Below are 20,392 nucleotides of genomic sequence, written 5' to 3'. Positions count from 1 at the left end.
CTCCACGCTCCACCTTATAAATGTCTTGAAATTAAGCATTGATTTTTATTATCAATGTCATTTTGGCATTGGCTCAATGCCTATTAAAGGTTACTAAAGAACAACAGTGATTTTGTAATTCCTCTGAAATTCAAAACCAAACTTAGTCCTCATAAGTTCAGGTTTAGAGAGCTATAAAATTTGAAAAAAAATCAGGAAAGAAATACCTGATTATGTTGTGAAATTATGTTGTGTGATTTTAAATGTGGTAGTATATTTAAGCGAATTAGGAAATTGTTGAGGAAGACGGGTATGATGGTTAAAGAAAACTATTTGAGTTTATTGTTCTGGTAGAAAACATGAAATCTGCTTTGTCATTATTTTATGTCATTTCATGTGGATAAGTTGCATTATAGTCAGACTTTGTGCCTGTTACATAATGAAAGAGTTGGAAATCCATTTGACATTTGAAGTGGGCCGACTAGCTTTGATGCGTAGAATACTTCACCAAAAGATATTTGTATAATCAGAATGAATGATACTGAGTCCTGAACACTGTGGTTTTTTTCCTGGAAGTATTTTTTGTGGTATTCTTAGTTGAATTAACTAAATTAAGAAAAATAATTCTTAAAATGGATTAAAATTACAAAAATAAAATTTGCTTATTGTTAACCAAACAATTCACAGGTATACATAGAAGAAATTAATAATCTGTTCCCCTCTTAATTCCAACATTTTCCTTTGATGTTTTATACTAAAACTTTGATAATAGTGTTAGGCAGACTCATGTCAACTCTACAAATATTTATTCAATATATACCAACTCTTATACTAAACTTCAGAAAAATCAAGGATGACTAGTTGAAGACTTGGTCCCTCATTCAAGGAATTTACAATTTAGTAGAAGTAGAGATATAAATAAATTGTGAAAGTTAATAGAATTTTATACAGGGTCTCTGACTTATGTAAGCAGAAAAAAAAATAGGCAATAAGTGATTTTGATCAGGAACATTAAAGTTTGAGCAAGGTTTTAAAGCATGAATAAAAGTTGATTATTTGGTTTTTCTTATGTTTCCATAATATTTTTGTGGGGTCCTCTTTTTATTTTCTCATGCCTTCTAATAATTTCTCTTTCATGTTTTTCCCGTCTTTCTTTTGTATCTTCTTTTATCTTACTCACATTTTTGTACTTCTCATTTTCTTTTTTTAAAATTCCTTCCTTTCTTCTTTTTTTTTTCTTTTTCCTCTAAAATATTTTTGACAGTCTCTTACTTGCCCCCCCCATTATTGGATCCATTAAATACATTCTCTCATTTTACTTTTGTATTCTTTTTGTCTTTTCTTCCAAAATATTTTTGATAATTTCCCACTTGGCCCACCCCACTATTGGGTCTATTAGTTGAATCCATTGTCTCCTTTCCCCTGATCCCAGTTGCTTGTCCCTGAAATACATGTTCCAGGTCTGACTACTACTTACCACTCTGACTACTTACCACTTCTGCCCCAATCCAAGGCATCATCTCTCTCCTAGATACTTATGGTAGCTTTTTTTTTTTTTTGAGACAGTCTCACTTTGTCACCCTTGATAGTTATGGTAGCTTTTTAATCAGTCTTCCTGCTTGCACCCCCTTACAGTACTTTAGCTATATATTATCCAAAGTGTTCCTTTGAAACAAGTCAAGGGCACAGGCTCACGCCTGTAATCTTAGCACTCTGGGAGGCGGAAGTGGGTGGATTACTTGAGCTCACAAGTTCCAGATCAGCCTAAGCAAGAGCAAGACCCCACCTCTACAAATAGCCAGGCAGTGTGACAGGTGCGTGTAGTCCCAGCTACTTGGGAGGCTGAAGCAAGAGAATTCTTGAGCCTTAGAATTTGAGGTTGCTGTGAGCTATGACTCCATGGGACTCTATCAAGGGTGACAAAGTGAAACACTGTCTCAAATAAAAAAAAAAAAAAAGAATCAGCTCATGCCATTCTTCTCATCAGCACTCCCCATGGCTCCTCCTCTTACCCAAAGCAAAGCTTTTGTCCTCAACAAGGGCTTTTTAAGACCTTATAGTACCTGTTTCTAATTACTACTTCTACTGTGTGCTCCTTTACTCACCACTCACCACATCAACTTACTTACTAATTCAGGCAGCCTAAGCATGCTTCTACACTGGGGCTTTTGCATTTACTCTGCCTGAAATACTCTTCCCCGAATATCTGGATTTCTTCTTTCCTTATGTATTTCAAGTTTTTGCTCATATAACCGTCCAGGTAAGGCCCTACCTCATCACTCTTATTTAAAATCACAACCCTTTACTGTCTGGCACTGCTTATTCCCCATCTACTTTATTTTTCTCCATAGCACATCACTTTCTAGGTATATTTTACTTTTTTATTTCATGTATTGTTTCCTCCACTTTGACTATAAATTCTTTGATATTTTTTCTGTTTTGTCCATTGTTCTTTTCTGGTACCTTAGAATAGCACCTGATACAGAAAAGGAGCTAAAAAACTTTTGGTGACTGAATGAATGCTGTAATTTTCAGTACTCTTGAGTGGGTTATTTTACATACTCAAAAAACCAAATTTAGGATTGCTTTATAAGTTTTTATCAAAACCTTAATGGTTGATGATTCAATAAAATGAATATTATTTTTTAAAAATAAGATGAAGAGGCTCAGCGCCTGTGGCTCAACCGGCTAAGGCGCCAGCCACGTACACCTAAGGTGGCGGGTTCGAATCCCCAGCCCGGACCCGCCAAACAACAATGCCGGCTGCAACCAAAAAAAATGGCCGGGCGTTGTGGCGGGCGCCTGTGGTCCCAGCTACTCGGGAGGCCGAGGCAGGAGACTCGCTTGAGCCCAGGAGTTGGAGGTTGCTGTGAGCTGTAATGCCACGGCACTCTACCCAGGGGGACGGCTTGAGGCTCTGTCTCAAAAAAAAAAAAAAAAAAAAAAAAAATAAGATGAAGAGAGGAACCCACAGAATGAGAGAAAATGTTTCTAGATCATATATCTGATTGGAGCATGGTGTCCAGAACACGTCAAGAACACTTATAACTCAAAAAGATAAAATCCAAATTATATTAAGGTAGAGAGGTTTTGAAGAGACTTCTCCAGAGAAGTGATACAAATGGCCAGTAACCACAAAAGGAGATACTCCGGGTCTCTAGTGCACAGGCAAATACAAATCAAAACCACAGAAAATACTACTTTATACCCACGAATAAAAATAGTGGATGGCTAAGTGACAAAGACAGTAACAAATGTTGGGGAGGACGTGGAGGAATTGGAACCCTCATGTACTGCTGGTGGGAATATGACATTTCGCAACTGCTTTGGAAAACATTTTGGCAGTTCAACAGAGTTATCTGTCATATGGCTCTGCAGTTCCACTCCTAGATAGACAGGTATACCTTAGAGACAGTGCAGGTTGGTTCCAGACCACCAAAATAAAATGAATATTGTATTAAAGGAGGTCACACCAATTTTTTGGTTTACTAGCCTGTATAAAAGTTATGTTTACACTATACTGTAGTCCATTTAGTATGCAGTAGCATTGTGTTTAAGAAAACAATGTATATACCTTAATTTAAAAACACTTTGTTGCTAAAAAGTACTAACAATCATCTGAGTCTTCAGCAAGTTGTAATGTTTTTGTCTGGTTCATGTTGATGTTTGCTGACTGATGGGGACAGTGTTTGCTGAAGTTTGGTGTAGCTGTAGCAGTTTCTTAAGATAATAAATTAACATTGTTTCATTTCCTTTCACAAAAGATTTCTGTGTGGCATGCAGTACTGTATGATGGCGTTTTGCCCTCAGATACTTTTTTCAAAATTGAAGTTAGTTCTCAAACTTCATTGCTGTTTTATCAAATAAGTTTATTTAATATTCTAAATCCTTTGTTGTCATTGTAATAATGTTCATAGCATCTTCACCAGGAGTAGATTCCATTTCATAAGAAGCAATTGCACATCTATTCTAGTTTTATCATGAGATTGGAGAAATGTTCAGGCTCCACAACCAATTCTAGTTCTTTTGCTATCTACCACATCCTGCAGTGCCTTCCTCCGTGGAAGTTCTGGATCCCCTTAAAGTCATCTATGAGAGTTGGAATCAGCTTTTTCCAGGGCCTGTTAATGATGATATTTTGACCTCCTATGAATCACAAATGTTTTTAATGGCATCCAGAATGAGGAAAACCTTTCTGGAAGGTTAATTTATTTTGCATAGATCCATCAGAAGAATCATGATGTATGGCAGATACAGCCTTATAAAAATGTATTCCTTAAATGACAAGACTTGAAAGTCTCAGTCCTTGGTTTATGGGCTGCAAAGTGGATGTTGTTAGCAGGCTTGGATTAGTAGGAATGAAAACAACATCTCCTTGGACATCTCCATCAGAGTTCTTAGGTCATCAGGTACATTGTCAGTAAGCATTAATGTTTTGAAAGGCTTTTTTTTTTTTTTTCTGAGCAGTAGGTCTCAACAGTAGGTTTCAGATACTCAGTAAACCGTGCTGTAAGCAGATGTATTTTCATCCAGTCTTCATTATTCCATTTTTAGAGGACAAGCAGAGGGGATTTAATGTAATCATTAAAGGCCCTAGGATTTTCAGAACAGTAAATGAATAGTGGTTCCCACTTGAAGTCACACTGCATTAGCCCCTAACGAGAGTCAAGGTGTCCTTCCAAGCCAGGCATTGACTTAGCCTCTCTAGCTATAAAGACCAATTGGCATCTTCATCCAATAGAAGGCTGCTTCATTTACATTGCAAGTATGTTGTTCAGCGTAGCCACCTTCAGTTTTCTTAGATCATCTGGATAATTTGCTGCAGCTTCTATGTCACTACTTTCCACTTAACCTTGCATTTTTATATCATGGAGATGGCTTCTTTCCTTAAACTTTATGAGGTAACTTCTGTCAGCTTCAAATTTTTCTTCTTCAGCTTCCTACTTTTCTTATCCTTTAGGGTATTAAGAGAATTAGGGCCTTCTTCTAGATTGGATTTTGGTTTAAGGGAATGTTGTGGCGGGTTTGATCTTTTCTCCAGATGTTAAAACTTTCTGCATGTCAGCCATAGGCTATTTTTGCTTTTTTGTCATTCATATGTTTACTGGAATAGCACTTTTTATTTGCTTCAGAATTTTTCCCTTGCATTCTGCACAAGAGGCCTAGCTTGCATCCTGTCTTGGGTTTTGACATGTCTTCCTAACTAAGCTTTTGATTTAACATGAGAAATGTATAGCTCTTCCATTCACTTGAATACTCAGAGGCTACTGTAGCATTATTAACTGGCCTAATTTCAATATTGTTGTCTCTCAGGAAATAGGGAGGCCTGAGGAGAGGAATGGGGAAGTAGTAGCCAGTGGTTAGTAAAGCTGTAAGAATGCACACAACATTTATCTATTAAGTTCACATTCTTTCCTGGGCACAGTTCATGCAGCCCCCAAGCACTTACAATAGTAATATCAGTGATCACTGATCATAGATCACTATGAGGGGAATAACTAAAAGAGTTTTTTCTCTTACTCAACAACAATCATCAACATAGAAAACAAGTATAGTGGTGGGGTCTACCTCCTGCCTAGCAAGTAATTATTTCTACAGCTGATATCAATGGTACTCCTCTAATTCAATCTTGACATTGTCTACCTGAAGACAGTATCAGATCCTACATGTTGAAGACACAGTCCTACAAGACTCCTTCCGCATAAGACTCCTCTCTTCCCCCCAGACACTAGTTGCAAGTCTAGGCCTACAGAACTTCTAACTTACCACCAACCTCAATTTGGAGTTCCTGACGGTTTGGATTTGCTTAATTAGCTAGAGCAGCTCACAGAACTCAGAGAAACACAGTAAGTGGTTTTTATAAAGGATATTATGAAGTATATCCATAAAGAGATACATAGAGTGAGGTGTCGGGGAAGGGACATAGAGCTTCCATGCTTTCCTGGGGCATGCATGACACCTTCTAGGAACCTTCACCTATTGCTGTCTAGAAGCACACCCCCCCAAACCTGTCCTCTTGGGCTTTTAATGTGGAGATTTCATTGAATAGACATGACTGAACCATGGACAGCTGAGTTCAAATGTGATTAGACAAAAAAGGTATGTTCTAAACTCTGCAAGGTCTGTCTATTTCAGATTCTTCTTGGCCTTTCTGTGCAACATTCCTTCCTGGGAGTATGGGACAGAATCCTCCCTGGAATGATAGTCTTACAACTCACAGTCATATTAAAGTCTTGCCTCGGGCAGGTGAAAGGAAGGCAGGAGAAGGTCAGAAGAGCTCTTCTATTTGTTGTAACAATGGCTATGGGAGGTATAAGCCAGGAACTATGGAGAAAATCACCATTTGTGTGTATCACAAGGAAAACAAATATGATAATAATGAAGAAGTTTGAAATATTATGAGAATTGCCAAAATGTAATGCAGAGACATGCAGAGAGCACATGACATTAGAAAAATAAAAAGTAGACTTGCTCAACACAGTTACTCAAAACCTTCAATTTGTAAAAAAAAAAAAAGCATTTGCAAAGTTCAATAAAGCGAAGTGCAATAAAATACGGTATGCTTGTATACCCAAAATATGTTTCTACAAAAACTTGTGTATGTGCGTAATAGCAGCATTTTTCACAATAGTCAATAAGTGGAAACAATTTGATGTACAACTGATGAATGGGTAAACAAAATGTGATACATTTATAAAATGGAATACTAAGGCATAAAATGAAATGAGATACTGAAACATGCTACAATATGAATAAATCTTGAAAATATTATGCTAAATGACTGACACAAAAAGCAACATGTATGATTTCATTATATATGAAATGTCTAGAATAGGCATATCCATAGAGACAGAAAGTACATTGGTGGTTGCCAGGAGCTGAGTGGAGGGATTAATGGGGAGTGACTTCTGGGGAATGGGATTTCTTTTTGGATGATAAGATTATGATGATTGTTGCAAAGCTTTGTGGATATATACCACTTAATCATATACTTTAAAAGGTTGACTATTGTGGTATGTGAATTATATTTTAATAATTTTTAAATAAATGGAGTAGTCAAGAATGTCAGATACCATGAATATGCCAGGTAACCTTGGAAAGGTGTTGTTTGACTTGGCAGTTTGATTATTGATCATATTCATCATTTTTATAGTTGATTAGTGAACTTGGCAATTGATCAGTCACTGGTGAGAATGAAATCAGTGGAACGGTGGGAAATTCAATGGAAAGATTGAAGATAGTACACTGAGAGAGAAGTAGACAGAATGAATATAGACTTTTCTCTTGAAAGCAAGAGAAATGAGTGTTGCTGAATAGAAATATAAAATTGAAATTTTGTGAAAGTTAGATATTATTTTATTAAAAATGATAAGAAACTTTAGCATTTTGTGAAAAAGAACCAAAAGAGAAAAAAATGGATGTTTTAAATGTAGAAAAGAGAAAATAATTGTTGAAGCAAGATGCTCGAGGAGTTGAAGGAATGAAATAAAAAGTACAGATAGAGAGATGAGGCTTAAACAGAAAAAATGATACCTCCCTTGTGAATGTTTGGAAGGAATTAGTAAATTGTAGATGATGATAAATTTGTAGAATTTAGCTGAAGAATTTCATTTTATTACTATAGGACTTTTTCTCCGAAACAGGAGAAAAGAATGAAGGCAGTAAGATTGAATGGAAAGCTTCAGATAAGTGATAAAGGGGTGGAATAGATGCTGGGGGAAATAAGTAAACTGTCCGCAATATGTAAATATGATGATAACTCTCATTGTTGGGTGTGCACATACTTTACCTAAATGATATTTGTCTTGACAGTAGAAAACTAAATAGTACTCAAAGTAGTTAAATAATCTTGTTGTCAGCTAGAAAGTAATACAGACAGGATTAGAAATTACATGTAATTAGGATGAGAAGTCAAATAAAAGATTTCAGATTTGCATTCAGAGTCTTTAGGTTGAGGATATAAAGTACAGGCTGCCAATATCAGTGGATATTTGTCATCACAGTGAATGCTGCAACAGTGATTTAGCTTATATCAGTGTCTTTCATATTTTGATCTAGCATCTCACCTGCATACTCAATAAAAAATTAGGGAGGTAGAAATGCTCTTTTAGATTTAAAGTATGCTATAAGAGTTAAGAGTAAATGAATTTTAGACTACATAGAATCTGCCTCTTTATCTTTTAGTTAAGACAGCCTCCAGTTAAGCGTTTGAGACTTCGTGGTGATTGGTCAGATACTGGACCCAGAGCAAGACCTGAGAGTGAACGAGAACGAGATGGTAACTATACTTTGGTCAACTTTTTTGGTATATGTTATTTAAAAATTAATATTTTAGTGTGGTTCCAGTTTTTTCACTGTGATAATTAGCATCCTTGTACACGTTTCTTGGTATACGTGTGCAAATACATCTTAGGATAAATTCTTAGAAGTGGAAATGGCTGAGTCACTGGACAAGTACATTCTAAATTTTTATCAAATTACTCTCCTCAGAGATGCACTAATTTACTAATTCATTGGCAATGGGGCATTCTTATACTTTCGGTAGGAGTAAATTACTAATTTGTATATGATTAGTAATTTGTATATGATTAGTAATAAATTAGTGTGGTTCCAGGTTTTTCACTGTCATTAGCATCCTTGTACACGTTTCTTGGTATACTTGTGCAAATATATCTTAGGATAAATTCTTAGAAGTGGAAATGACTGAGTCACTGGACAAGTACATTTTAAATTTTTATCAAATTACTCTCCTCAGAGATGCACTAATTTACTAATTCATTGGCAATGGGGCATTCTTATACTTTTGGTAGGATATAAATTACTAATTTACCAAATTACCAAATAATTAGTAATTTATTCCTATCAAAAGTATAAGAATGCCCCATTGCCCCAGAAAACATTGGGTATTGTCAAACTTCTTAATTTTTTTCTTTCTATTAGATAGAAAGAGAAATGAAAACTCTTAATTTCTAACATGAGAGTTTTATAATAACACAGAAAACTTTTTTTTGCTTTCTATCAAGTGCTTGTGATACACATAAGAAACTGGCGTGGGGGCTTTAAGGTGGCACATTTTAAAATAGAACTAATGTGGCTGTATTTTATTAAATGAGTCTATAACCAAATTCTTTTTCTTTTATGACTTCTGAAACCTCTTTTATCATCAAAAGCATGTTCCTCAATATACAAGTATTTGTGGTATTATTTATGGTATATATTTAAATATAAAGTTACATCATACACAGGCAATAAAGTATAAAATGAATTCTGATTTCAGAGAAAATGTAAGAACAAATGATTTTGACTCGTAGAATAGAGTTGCCATAATTTTAAGTTGACACCATAGTTTTAATTTGACAGCTCCCTTAAGAAAATGTCACTTATTTGAAGAAGAAAAGGAGTAAGTCCCAACATACTCTCTGGTTCCAACTGATTGCAGATATCTGGGATTTCTTTAAATAGTAAATGATGATGAAAATGAGTTCAGTTTAAGGAAGATCCATGCAAAAACATAAGGCTATTCTGTGTCTGTACTTGATGCTTTAGTGAGAGAGAAAATCTTTCTTTTAATTCATGAGCCCTTCCTGGATGAAGGGCTAAAGGGAAAGATTCAGGAAAACTCTCTGAACTAAAGGAAAGATTGAGATTAGGAGTGGGGGGTATAGACTTACCTAAGTATAGGCAGAGATGAGATTTTTGCCCTGTTCTCAAGGAACTTAACCATACAATAAGATGGAGAGTCACTCATATAAACAATTACTGTAAAATCTGATGATAGCTATAATAGATTTATATTATTTGTTTAGGCCATTTGATTTTTTTTTTTAATTTATTGTTGAGGATTCATCGAGGGTATAAGAAACCAGGTTTCACTGATTGCATTTGTTAGGTAAAGTCCCTCTTACAATTGCGTCTTGCCCCCAAAAGGTATGGCACACCCCTCTTCCTCCTTCCCTCTCCCTGCTATTCCCTTCCCCACTCCTCCCTCCTTCTTCCTCTCTCTGCTCTCCCCTGACCCTACCCCCACTGTGTCATTAATTGTCATTAATTGTCCTCATATCAAAATTGAGTACATAGGATTCATGTTTCTCCATTCTTGTGATGCTTTACTAAGAATAATGTGTTCTGCTTCCATCTATGTTAATACAAAGGGCTGTAAAGTCTCCATTTTTTTTTAAGCCATTTGATTTTTTTTTAAGTTGCTTTCATTCTAAAGCTCATCAAATCTAGGTTTTATAGGTGAAAGATCCTGAATTATTACTAAACTCACTGATAAGACCTATTATTATAATAGGAGAGCAAAGTCCCAATGTGTCATTGATGCAGAGAATGTCTGATATGTTATCAAGATGGTTTGAAGAAGCAAGCGAAGTTGCACAAAGCAATAGAGGAAGAGGAAGATCTCGACCCAGAGGTGATTTTTCATGTTAATTAAAGTCATTAGCCAGACACGGTGGTTCGTCTATAATCCTAGCACTCTGGGAAGCCAGGGCGTGTGGATTGCCTAAGCTCACAGGTTTGAGACCAGCCTGAGCAAGAGTGAGACCCCCATCTCTAAAAATCGCCTTGTGATAGGCACCTGTAGCTCAGCTACTTGGGAGGCTGAGGCAAGAGGATCACATGAGCCAAAGAGTTTGAGGTTGCTATGAGCTGTGATGCCACTGCCCTCTACCAAGAGTGGCAAAATGACACTGTCTCAAAATAAATAAATAAATAAATAAATAATAGTCATTAGAAAACTGTTAAAAACTATTTATTGAAATCATTTTTATTTATATTATCTAAATTACATCATGGTTTATATCTACAGTAATCACAAGATTCTCAACTATATTGTGTGAAGCAGTAGAGAACAAAAGGTACTAGATACAGTTTGCTTCCTGAGTACAGGGTGGGGAACCTGTTGCCTTAAGTCCACATGTGGCCCTCCAGATCCCCAAGTGCAGTCCCTGGATCAAACCCAAACTTCACAAACTTTGGATTCAGTCAAAAAGCCACACTCAAGGATCCAGAAGGCTACGTGTTGGATCTTTTGCTTTCCTCAAAAGAAAAAGTAGGCCAGGTGCGTGGCTCACGCCTATAATTCTAGTACCCTAGGAGGCTGAGGTGGGTGGATTGCCTGAGCTCATAGGTTTGAGACCAGCCTGAGCCAGAGTGAGATCATCTCTAAAAGTAGCTGGATGTTGAGGCAGGTGCCTGTAGTTCCAGCTACTTGGGAGACTGAGGTAAGAGAATCACTTGAATCCAAGAGTTTGAGGTTGCTATGAACTATGATGCTGTGACACTCTACCAAAGAAAATGTAAAAGCGCCTAAGTCCCAATTTTAAGACATTTTAAAATGTACTCTGAATGGAAATATATAATATTCTGTAGATTTAAAAAATTTTATGTAATTGGCAAGATTGATTGTTTTAATAAGAATATGTTATAGAAAAATTTTAATTGCTATTAATTAGCTTATTTGGTCAAATAGACCAAAACAACCAGTGGGTATTATTGTTATCCTGAAGTTATATATGTGTATATGTGTTTCCTGAACATATGTTTTTAGAGTAATTAGTGGTGGAAAATATTTAAAATTTGAATTTACATTAACATATATATTTTGAAGGTGGAACGAGTCAGTCAGATGCTTCAACTCTTCCTACTGTCCCATCAAGTCCTAATTTGGAAGTGAGTGAAACTGCAATGGAAGTAGATGCTCCAGCTGAACAATTTCTGCAACCTTCTACATCCTCTACAATGTCAGCTCAGGCTCATTCGACATCATCCACAGAAAGCCCTCATTCTGCTTCTCCAGACAGTGAACAGAGGCAGTCTGTTGAGGCATCTGGACACCATACACGTCATCAGTCTGGTGAGGAGGTTATTATTTAAGTGATCTGTGGTTCATCCAACGATTTCTAATAATGAAAACTTCTTTATAGGTTATTTTGAGAGACGCTAAATCACATCAACTTCTTGCTGGAATAAATAATTAAGAATGACATAGTATGCCAGTATGTAATTTCAACATGAAATTCAAGTTAGCCTAACTTGCATGAATTTTCACAAATAGTAGGAATCAGTTTATATAAAACAATTCTTTTAAAAATGCAAATGTCAACAGATAGTGTTTTGACATAGTTTAATGCACCTGACTTGAAGATCATTTTACAGATCATTGTAGATCAAAATTTTTTTTAGGTTTATTTGATTTTATGTCTGTTAAAGCGCTAGTGAGTGAAAATTATAGCTCATTATTATTAGTTCCATTTTATGTATATTCTTGATTATCTTTCCTCAAATCGTGCAGTACTTTTAATCCATTCTGTATGGTGGATTTGATATGGCCTCTTGTCAACAACATATACAATATACCAAAAGAATTAGTTCTCCAGTATTTACATGAAAAGGAATTATTTTACCAAATCTTTATTTTCTTGGTATGCAGTGTTACTGAAAAAAATCAATTCTTAAATCTATTAAAATACTGTTTTCCTCTCAATATTATAACTTCTCATGTTTAACCTTTTCTCCCAAGTGTGGAATGTACTAGTATTTATAATAGTAATTTTCAGCACATCTGTGACTATGTCTATAGACTATAACTATGTCTATAGTCTACTTGGCATTTTAAACTACGTAATATAATTATAATAACCAATAAGATATATGTTCATATTTTTCTTTGGGTTCTAACAAACTTGGTATAGCACAAAAAATATTATCAACTAGAGATATAGCTGGCAGGCCTAAGCTAAAATCTATAAAAAAATTCCTAACAACTTAGCTGCCAAGCTGTCACTTTATTCTTGCTTCTTTGGAAACTGATGCCAGAACCCCATATATGGGATGTTTTAATTTAAGCACTCTTTTTATCAGTATATCCCATTTTTAGTAATTCATTTTCAGTTTCTATGGGAATAAATGCCAGAGTCAATTGCATAACTGTTAACATTGTGTGCATTTTATCCATAATAATAAGCTAAAGCTGAGTTACAAAATCAGGCTTTTTCACACTCTAGTTGACACAACTATTCATTTAATAGGAAAATAAATTTTAGAGACTTTGAGGAGTAGGGGCAGAATTAGTTAAATGTTTTTTAAAGCAGGTAAAATTAGTAAAAGCAAAAAATTTTAAAATGATAACGTTTTTGGAAATGGTCTTTGAAAGTTTAATCAATGATATGTTTTCAGAAAAACTTAGCGAGAAGGTACTCTAGCTTATATTCAATTCCACTAAATTGTAAGTAATGCCAATTGTTTCTTAGTAGGTAAAGTGTTCAGAGCTTTATTTGTTTTATAGATTTTTAACATTTTAATACTGCATTTCAAATTGCTAAGTTTCTTTTAATATTTATGTAAGTATTCAATATTATAGTCATTTGCATCATTGAAATAGAAAAATTTTTTTTTGTGAAGATTACACGGTCACTGAACACTACTTAGCTCTTTTGCCTAAAAGAAAGTAAGGAAATACTTTTAACTCAGAGATTATTAAGAAAATGTTGGTTGATAATTGGAATATTTCTATATTACCAAGACAGTACCAAGATTATTGAGGAAAATGATTTGGTGTTAGATGTAACATCTACAGGTTATATCTGTAATTACTTATTCCAGTAGTAGCTCTTTCATTATTCCACAGTCCAAGTGTGTTTTCAGTTTGCTTTTGTTTTCTCCCTGATATCTTTTGTACTTACCATAATCGATCTAACTCCAGATGGGTTTGTGAGTATTGTCTTGTGTAGAGATAGAGAAAATGAAAAAAGTACACTGCTGTCTATAACTGCCTTGCTGTCAATATTTCCTCTGTCAGTTTTACTGATATGAAGGAGAGAGAGGCAATGAAAATGTGAAAACTTGTAACCAGGCAAAGCGCTGATTGAACCTGATTCTCTGCCTTCTCTTAGTCTGCAACTGAATCACTAAAAGTTAGTGAAGAGGCTGGGCATGGTGGCTCACACCTGTAATCCTCTCAGTCTGGGAGGACAAGGCAGGTGGATTGTCTGAACTCAAGAGTTCAAGACCAGCCTGAACAAAAGCAAGACCGCATGTCTAAAAGTAGCCAGGCATTATGGCGGGCACCTGTAGTCCTAGCTACTTGAGAGTCAGAGGCAAGAGGATTGCTTTAGCCCAAAAGTTTGAGGTTGCAGCAACAAAGTGAGACTGTATCACCAAAAAAAAAAAAAGTGAAGAAAGTTATACCCACAGATTGCAGAGGGTGCTCAATACTGTTTTCAGAATAGTCTCTTTCAACCCCGTTGCTCTCCAAGTGTTTAAAATGTCTATTTACATCTTCATGTTTCTCACACTTTTAAAATTCCACTTCACCCTATCCCACCTCAGCTGCTTACCTCTCATCCATGGTGAAAAGAAAAGGACTTATTTTGCTGATACTGAATTTCCCAACTTTCTAACATCTGTACTCAAATTGTCTCTTACAGGAGCAGGAACACATGTTAGAGGAAATGTATCTGCTCCTCTCAAAAGCTGGCTGGTGCAGTTCTATCCCTTTTAGCTTCTCAGGGACTTTGCTCATTCTCCTGCATCCTCATCACCTTTTCTGCTGAATTGCTCCTTTCAGCTGCAAACATGCTCTTACTATTTCCTTTCTTTAAAAATTCTCTTTTCATTATCCCTCATTCCCCTCCAGCTACAGCTTTATTTCTCTGTTTCTTTTATCATCCGAATCCTGGAAAGAGCTGCTTACATATACTACATCCATTTTCTTACCATCTTCCATGTATTTATTAATCAACCCTAATCTGCCTTTCAACTCCTTTTCCCCTGAAACTTTTTACTACAGTCATCAGTGACCTTCACCAAATTTAGAAGATAATTCTGTTAATATGTTACTAGATTTTTTAACCCAGTTGCATTTAACATAGTCTATCACTCTTTTCTTGAACACTGGATTTTCTTGGCATCTAGGTACAGCATTTGCCTATTTACTCATTAATTCTGGCTGGTTTTCAATAACAGCTATTAGTGTTTGTTGTTCTTTCTATTCCTGTATATTATAGTTGAACTTCTTAGTCCTGGCTCTCTTCTCTCTGTATGTTCTATCCCTGGGTGGTTGTGTTAGTTCCCCATAGCTTTTAATGTCTCTTCTAAATTGATGACTCCCAAATGTGTATCGACTATCTAATCTTATACCCTGAGTACCAGACCCCTATGTTCATTTGCTGTTTGACCTTTTTTTGTTATTGTGTACATTTTAAATTTATGTGTTCAAACTAGATTTAGCCTCCTACCTTTCATGTCCCCTAATCAGTTCCATCTCTTGTTCTCTTTATGGCTTAGTAAATTATAATACCACCCACCCATTTGCTTATTCTAATAACCTGTGAGTTATTCTTGATGCCTTTCCCTCAAGTCTCATGCCTAATTCAGCAAGTTCTGTTGGTTCTATATCTAAACTACCTGGTACTTTTCATCTCACTATCATTTCTTGTCTCCTAATTATCTTCCTGCATCTACTCTTCTTCTAATTTATTCTCCATACAGCAAGCCAGAATTTTAAAATGTTAAATCAGATTATGTAACTTTGTTGCTTAAAACCCTTTGGAGGCTTCTAATTGCATTTATAACTACAAAAGAAAAGAGAAACAAACTTTTTACTGTGGACCTGCATGGCCTGGCCCTTCTCTCCCTTTATAGGCTCAGCTCAGTCCTTTATGATCATCACACTCTGGATATACTGGTTTCCTTTCAGTTCCTTTAATTTGCCATATGTTCTTCAGCCACTTTCTTTCTTTTGCATCTAAGACTTGTTTCTTACTAGTCACTGTAAGGGAAGCTGTTGCCCTGGTTTATCACATAGCTAACTTTTTTTTCTGTGGGTCTCCATTCAATTGCCACCCAGTTAAGGGTATCTTAACTACCCTGGATAAGGTCCTCTTCCTGAAATTGTATTCTCTTTTGTATAACCTTGTTTATTTCCTGTAAAGCACTTATGAAATTTATAATTTTTTTCACTCTTGATTGGTTCATGACATTTATGAGTAAGCATCTTTTTTTTTTTCCTAACAATGCTGTCTCCAAAGATATAATTAAAAGTTATCATGAGACATATTATCTTTAAACTGGTATAAGCTACGTATGGTGTATTTACCTGGGCTTTTGGCCTTTATAGTTTCAGCCCATTTCATTAACTCTAGAAGTTTCCAGTAGGGCCTCCAAGTTTGGTAATACCTATGAGAAATATTGTGATTACGTATCTAGTCATTTATCATTTTGGATCCATTGTTTGCCCTTGGCTGTCTAGACTACTTCGGACTTGTAAGTAAATTTTTTTACCTTCTACCAAAAACACTTTTAAAAAATCAAAATGGTCTTATATACATAAATGGGTGAATTAGGACAAACAAAAATATGCGTAGGAAAAAAGTAAAGTGAAGTTGTAAATGAAATGAATAAACAAAGGGCATGACTAGAAGAATAATATATCTAGAGGAGACCGCAACGTTGTCTCTGGGTTTGATAGCTGAATTAGGAAGATAAATATACTCAAGTGGAATTTGAAATCAGTTGGTAGATATTTTCTGCATTATTGAATTTTACTTTAATTCACATGTTGGATTGTGTGAAACTATATTTTATATACATAGACCAAAATTTGGACATTTTGATTCTTATGCATGTTCTTTCTTTGAATATGTAACAAAAGACTATGCTTTTAAACATGTGGTTATAAAATTATTTAAAACCAGGAAAGATAGGACTATGACCTGAAACCAAACAAATTAAAATGAAATTTTTGTTTTTATAATTTACTTATAAAAGTATTTCAGAGTAATAATTTTTTCTGGTAATTTCTATTCAATATCTCTTTTAGTTATCTCTTAAGCTAAGCATTATTTATAAATTTTTCCCATGTTAAGAAGCTTCTTACATTGAGCAAATGTTAAATAAAGTGGGTTTTTTAGTATGTTGTAATTAACTTTTTTCCCTTGATTCTCAACTTATTTAAAAAATATGATTAGAAAAGGTGGTAACTTCAGATTGGGTGGGGAGTCACTAACTACAAAATTTAATTTTAGGGGCTCACATTGAGAAGTGAGTTACTTAAAAGATCCTTGTGTTTCCAATTAAATAGATGACTCAGATTATGAAAATTTAGGGTTTTTTTTTTTTTTTTGTAGAGACAGACTTTCCCTCTGTCACCCTCAATGGAGTGCTGTGGCATCACACAACTTACAGCAACCTCCAACTCCTGGGCTTAGGTGATTCTCTTGCCTCGGCCTCCCTAGTAGCTGAGACTACAAGTGCCCACCACAATGCCCGGCTATTATTTTTTTGAACCTGCCACCTCTGGCATATGGGGCTGGCGCCCTAGCCACAGGTGCTGCCCAACGCCTGACTATTTTTTTTGTTGTTGCAATTTGACTGGGGCCTGGTTTGAATCCGCCACCCTCAGTATGTGGGACCGGCACCCTACCCACTGAGCCACAGGCACTGCCCAAGGGTTTTTTTTTTTTTTTTTTAAGATAGTGTACAGTATGGTCTCTGTTGGTTTCCTACTTATTTACAAATAACTGCTCAAATTACAAATTTATTTTGGCCTATGCAGAGTCATTATAGCTAAATTGAGCTTGATAGAAAGATTGCTGGGGAGTAAGAACTCTGTTATACAGCTTATCAAAGCAAACTTTTCAAAGCCTGAAATCCAGATTGCAGTTTCCTTAAATGGAATCAGAATCTAGTCAGACTGGGTATAGGCCATTTGTAGGTTAGAAACTAGTGGAGAAACTAAAGAGGAAATCAGAGAAAGTTGAAAATGAGCAAAGGAGTGACCAGTCCCAGGAGAAAGAATGTACAAGGATCACCAGACAAAAAACGAGTTAGAATAGAAAGACAGATTGGTAACAGGCAGAGAAAGTACCATCAAATTAGATATAAAATGATTTAGAGCCCAGAACAGGGACCGTAGAAATTGTAGAGGCAGGAATCATGCCAGCAGAACTAAGCCATTAGGGAGAATAGCCTGGAGTCTTTCAGAATAAAGTAAGAATAAGGTTAGTAGTTTCAGGAGATGGAGGTACAGTTTTCCTGTAGCAGTTTTGATAACCCTGTTGAGTTTTTACCGTTTTTAAATTTTAACCTGAGGTATTCCTTCTAAAACCCATTTTTCAGTTTGGCTTATGTTAAACAAAAGCTAATTCTCCAAGCATTCATCCACATTTATAAATTGTGCATGATTGTGTATACCTTCTTAAGAGGACATAATGTATGTACATCCTAACTACTTCAATATTTCAAGCTGGTAGCAGAACTTCCTTAATCTGGTATGTCTGGTTGAAATTTTAAATTCAGTACTTGTCTTTTAACTATGTGATGACTTTTCTTCCTAGAGCCTCATTTTTTTTTAACAATATAAATAGCCTTAAAGGTAGACAAGCAAAGTCTTCTTTTAAAAGCCCTGGAAATATTGAATAAATGGCTCATAAGATTATCATAACTAAATATTAGGTTTCCCAGTTGTACAGCATTACTGCATGCCCCTAGGCCTAAAATGGTTCTAGGATAGAGACTTATATAATTTCAAAACATTTGGCAACTCAAGAGAAGGTTTGCAATTCCAGTGAAATTCATTGATTTTCTGCTTTTTAAGCAACATGTGACATTTATGTACTCTCTTTGTGATAGATTTCCTTTGAAGGGTAAAATGACAGACCTTGTGGCTACATGATAATACTTTTATATTGTTAAGAGCATTATTGTAATGCCAACTAGAAATAAGATATCTGTATGTTCCTAAAAAGAAGGCACTGTGCCATTGACCATCAGCATGGTTTGTCAGTGAATATCCATCACATGGGACTGAAGAATTTTCTAGGAACAATTAAGAATGAGATACTATGATCATACTTGAATTATTGATTAGCTCTTAACTACCATTTGGCTAGTTGAATAAAATTCTTTATAGATATAGGCTTGGTAACAAGAAGTTTGTGTCTGGCATTATTGATTTCTGAAAGAGTAAACCACATTTTACACCCTTTTAATCTATATATGAGAGACTGAAAGTTATTTGATAGATTGTATAATCTGATACTGGTGTCACAGTGAAATTGTGCATGGTCTTACCACTAAATCTACAGCCATTATTAGCATTTCTACCCAAAGTCTCTGCCTTCTCTTTAATAGGTAATGAAGTTTTTACATAACTCTCAAAATCAGTTCCTCCTGTCCTGTCCATTGGCACTTACTCCTTGGATCTGCTCCAGGACGGTATTCTTGCAGTTACCCACTTTTTTCCAGGCATGACCTTTCCCCTCTCCCCAGTTAAACATATCTCCATCAGAATACAAATGTGTACTATCTCTCAAACTAAAATACACAAAACTCCCTTGATTCTATGCCTCCAACAAAAGTCATCTTATTTCTGTTTTCCACTAATAAGACTTCTACATTGAATATATGTGATTTGTGTCTTACTTCATTACCTCTCTTTTTTCTTGAACCTGCTGCATGTAGGCTTTTGTCCTGTTATTTCACTGAAACAGTTCTTGTCACGGTCGTCAAAGTCTTCCATGGCAAAAATTCTAGTGGTTAGATCTCAATGTCTTTTCCAGTATATTAACAGCATTTGACACAATTGTTTACTCCATCCTTTTGGACCCAATTTCATCACAGCCTACAGCACTCTGATCAGTCAGTGCTCTAGCCCCTCTTTCTGGCTTTGTAGAGGTTCTTCTTCTTCTTAAACGTGGGGGTGCCCCAGATTTCAGTTCTTAGACCTCTTCTCTGTCATTACTTACTCTTTAGGGTGCTAAATTTAATTAATTTTTGCATTTGGATATCTATTTGTTCTCCAAGATGGCTCATTTTTCTTTCATCCTTTTTTGCAATAAATGGAAACTGTTTTTCCTGTTAACCTAGGCCAAAAACTTCAGAAATCATTCTACATCCAAACTAACAGTGAATTTTGCCTTTACATTTAAAATATATTTCATATCCTGATGCACTTGCACCCTGAACATCTGCATTTGCTGCCCTCCCCCAGTTTGCACTTGGAACACTCTTCCCCACACGTACATCTGATTTATTCCCATATGTCCTTGAGGTCTTTGTTCAAGTGGCATCTTATGAGAGAGGCTTTCTTTAATGACCATATATAAAACATATAAAACAACAACCCCTCTCCTACCATCTCTATCCCCTTTATTACCTTACCTGCCAGTTTAATTCATAGCAATGGTCCTCCCATGACACAGACACATGCATATATCATTACATGTGGAGTGCGCATATCTGTTTTTCCCTCGGAACATAAACTTCATAGGAACAAGGACTCTTTTGTTTAGTATTTTATTTAGCCCTAGCATCTAATACAGTGCCTCAGATATAGTAGGCACTCAGTAATTATTTCTTTGCAGATCTTCATGTTATTTTTCTGCTTTTCATCTGTGATCACTTCTTCAGG

At 35.6% G+C, this 20,392-nt stretch overlaps 1 protein-coding gene across 5 annotated transcripts in view; it reads left to right on the top strand.

Annotated features, from left to right (window-relative positions):
* The window catches only part of DCAF6 (DDB1 and CUL4 associated factor 6), a 136,554-nt gene that overhangs the window by 41,617 nt on the left and 74,545 nt on the right, over positions 1–20,392 (top strand). For all 5 annotated transcript variants that reach the window (XM_023510781.1, XM_023510780.1, XM_023510779.1 and 2 more), the window contains 3 exons: positions 8,164–8,257; positions 10,274–10,393; positions 11,591–11,836. In XM_023510781.1, coding sequence (XP_023366549.1) covers positions 8,164–8,257; positions 10,274–10,393; positions 11,591–11,836 — 460 coding nt within the window. The remainder of the gene's footprint in view (positions 1–8,163; positions 8,258–10,273; positions 10,394–11,590; positions 11,837–20,392) is intronic.

This window comes from Otolemur garnettii, unplaced genomic scaffold (assembly GCF_000181295.1).
Source record: "Otolemur garnettii isolate 467f Iridium unplaced genomic scaffold, OtoGar3 scaffold00016, whole genome shotgun sequence".
NCBI lineage: Eukaryota > Metazoa > Chordata > Mammalia > Primates > Galagidae > Otolemur > Otolemur garnettii.
The sequence above is the reverse complement of the archived record's forward strand: the minus strand, read 5'-3'. Positions and strand labels throughout refer to the sequence as shown.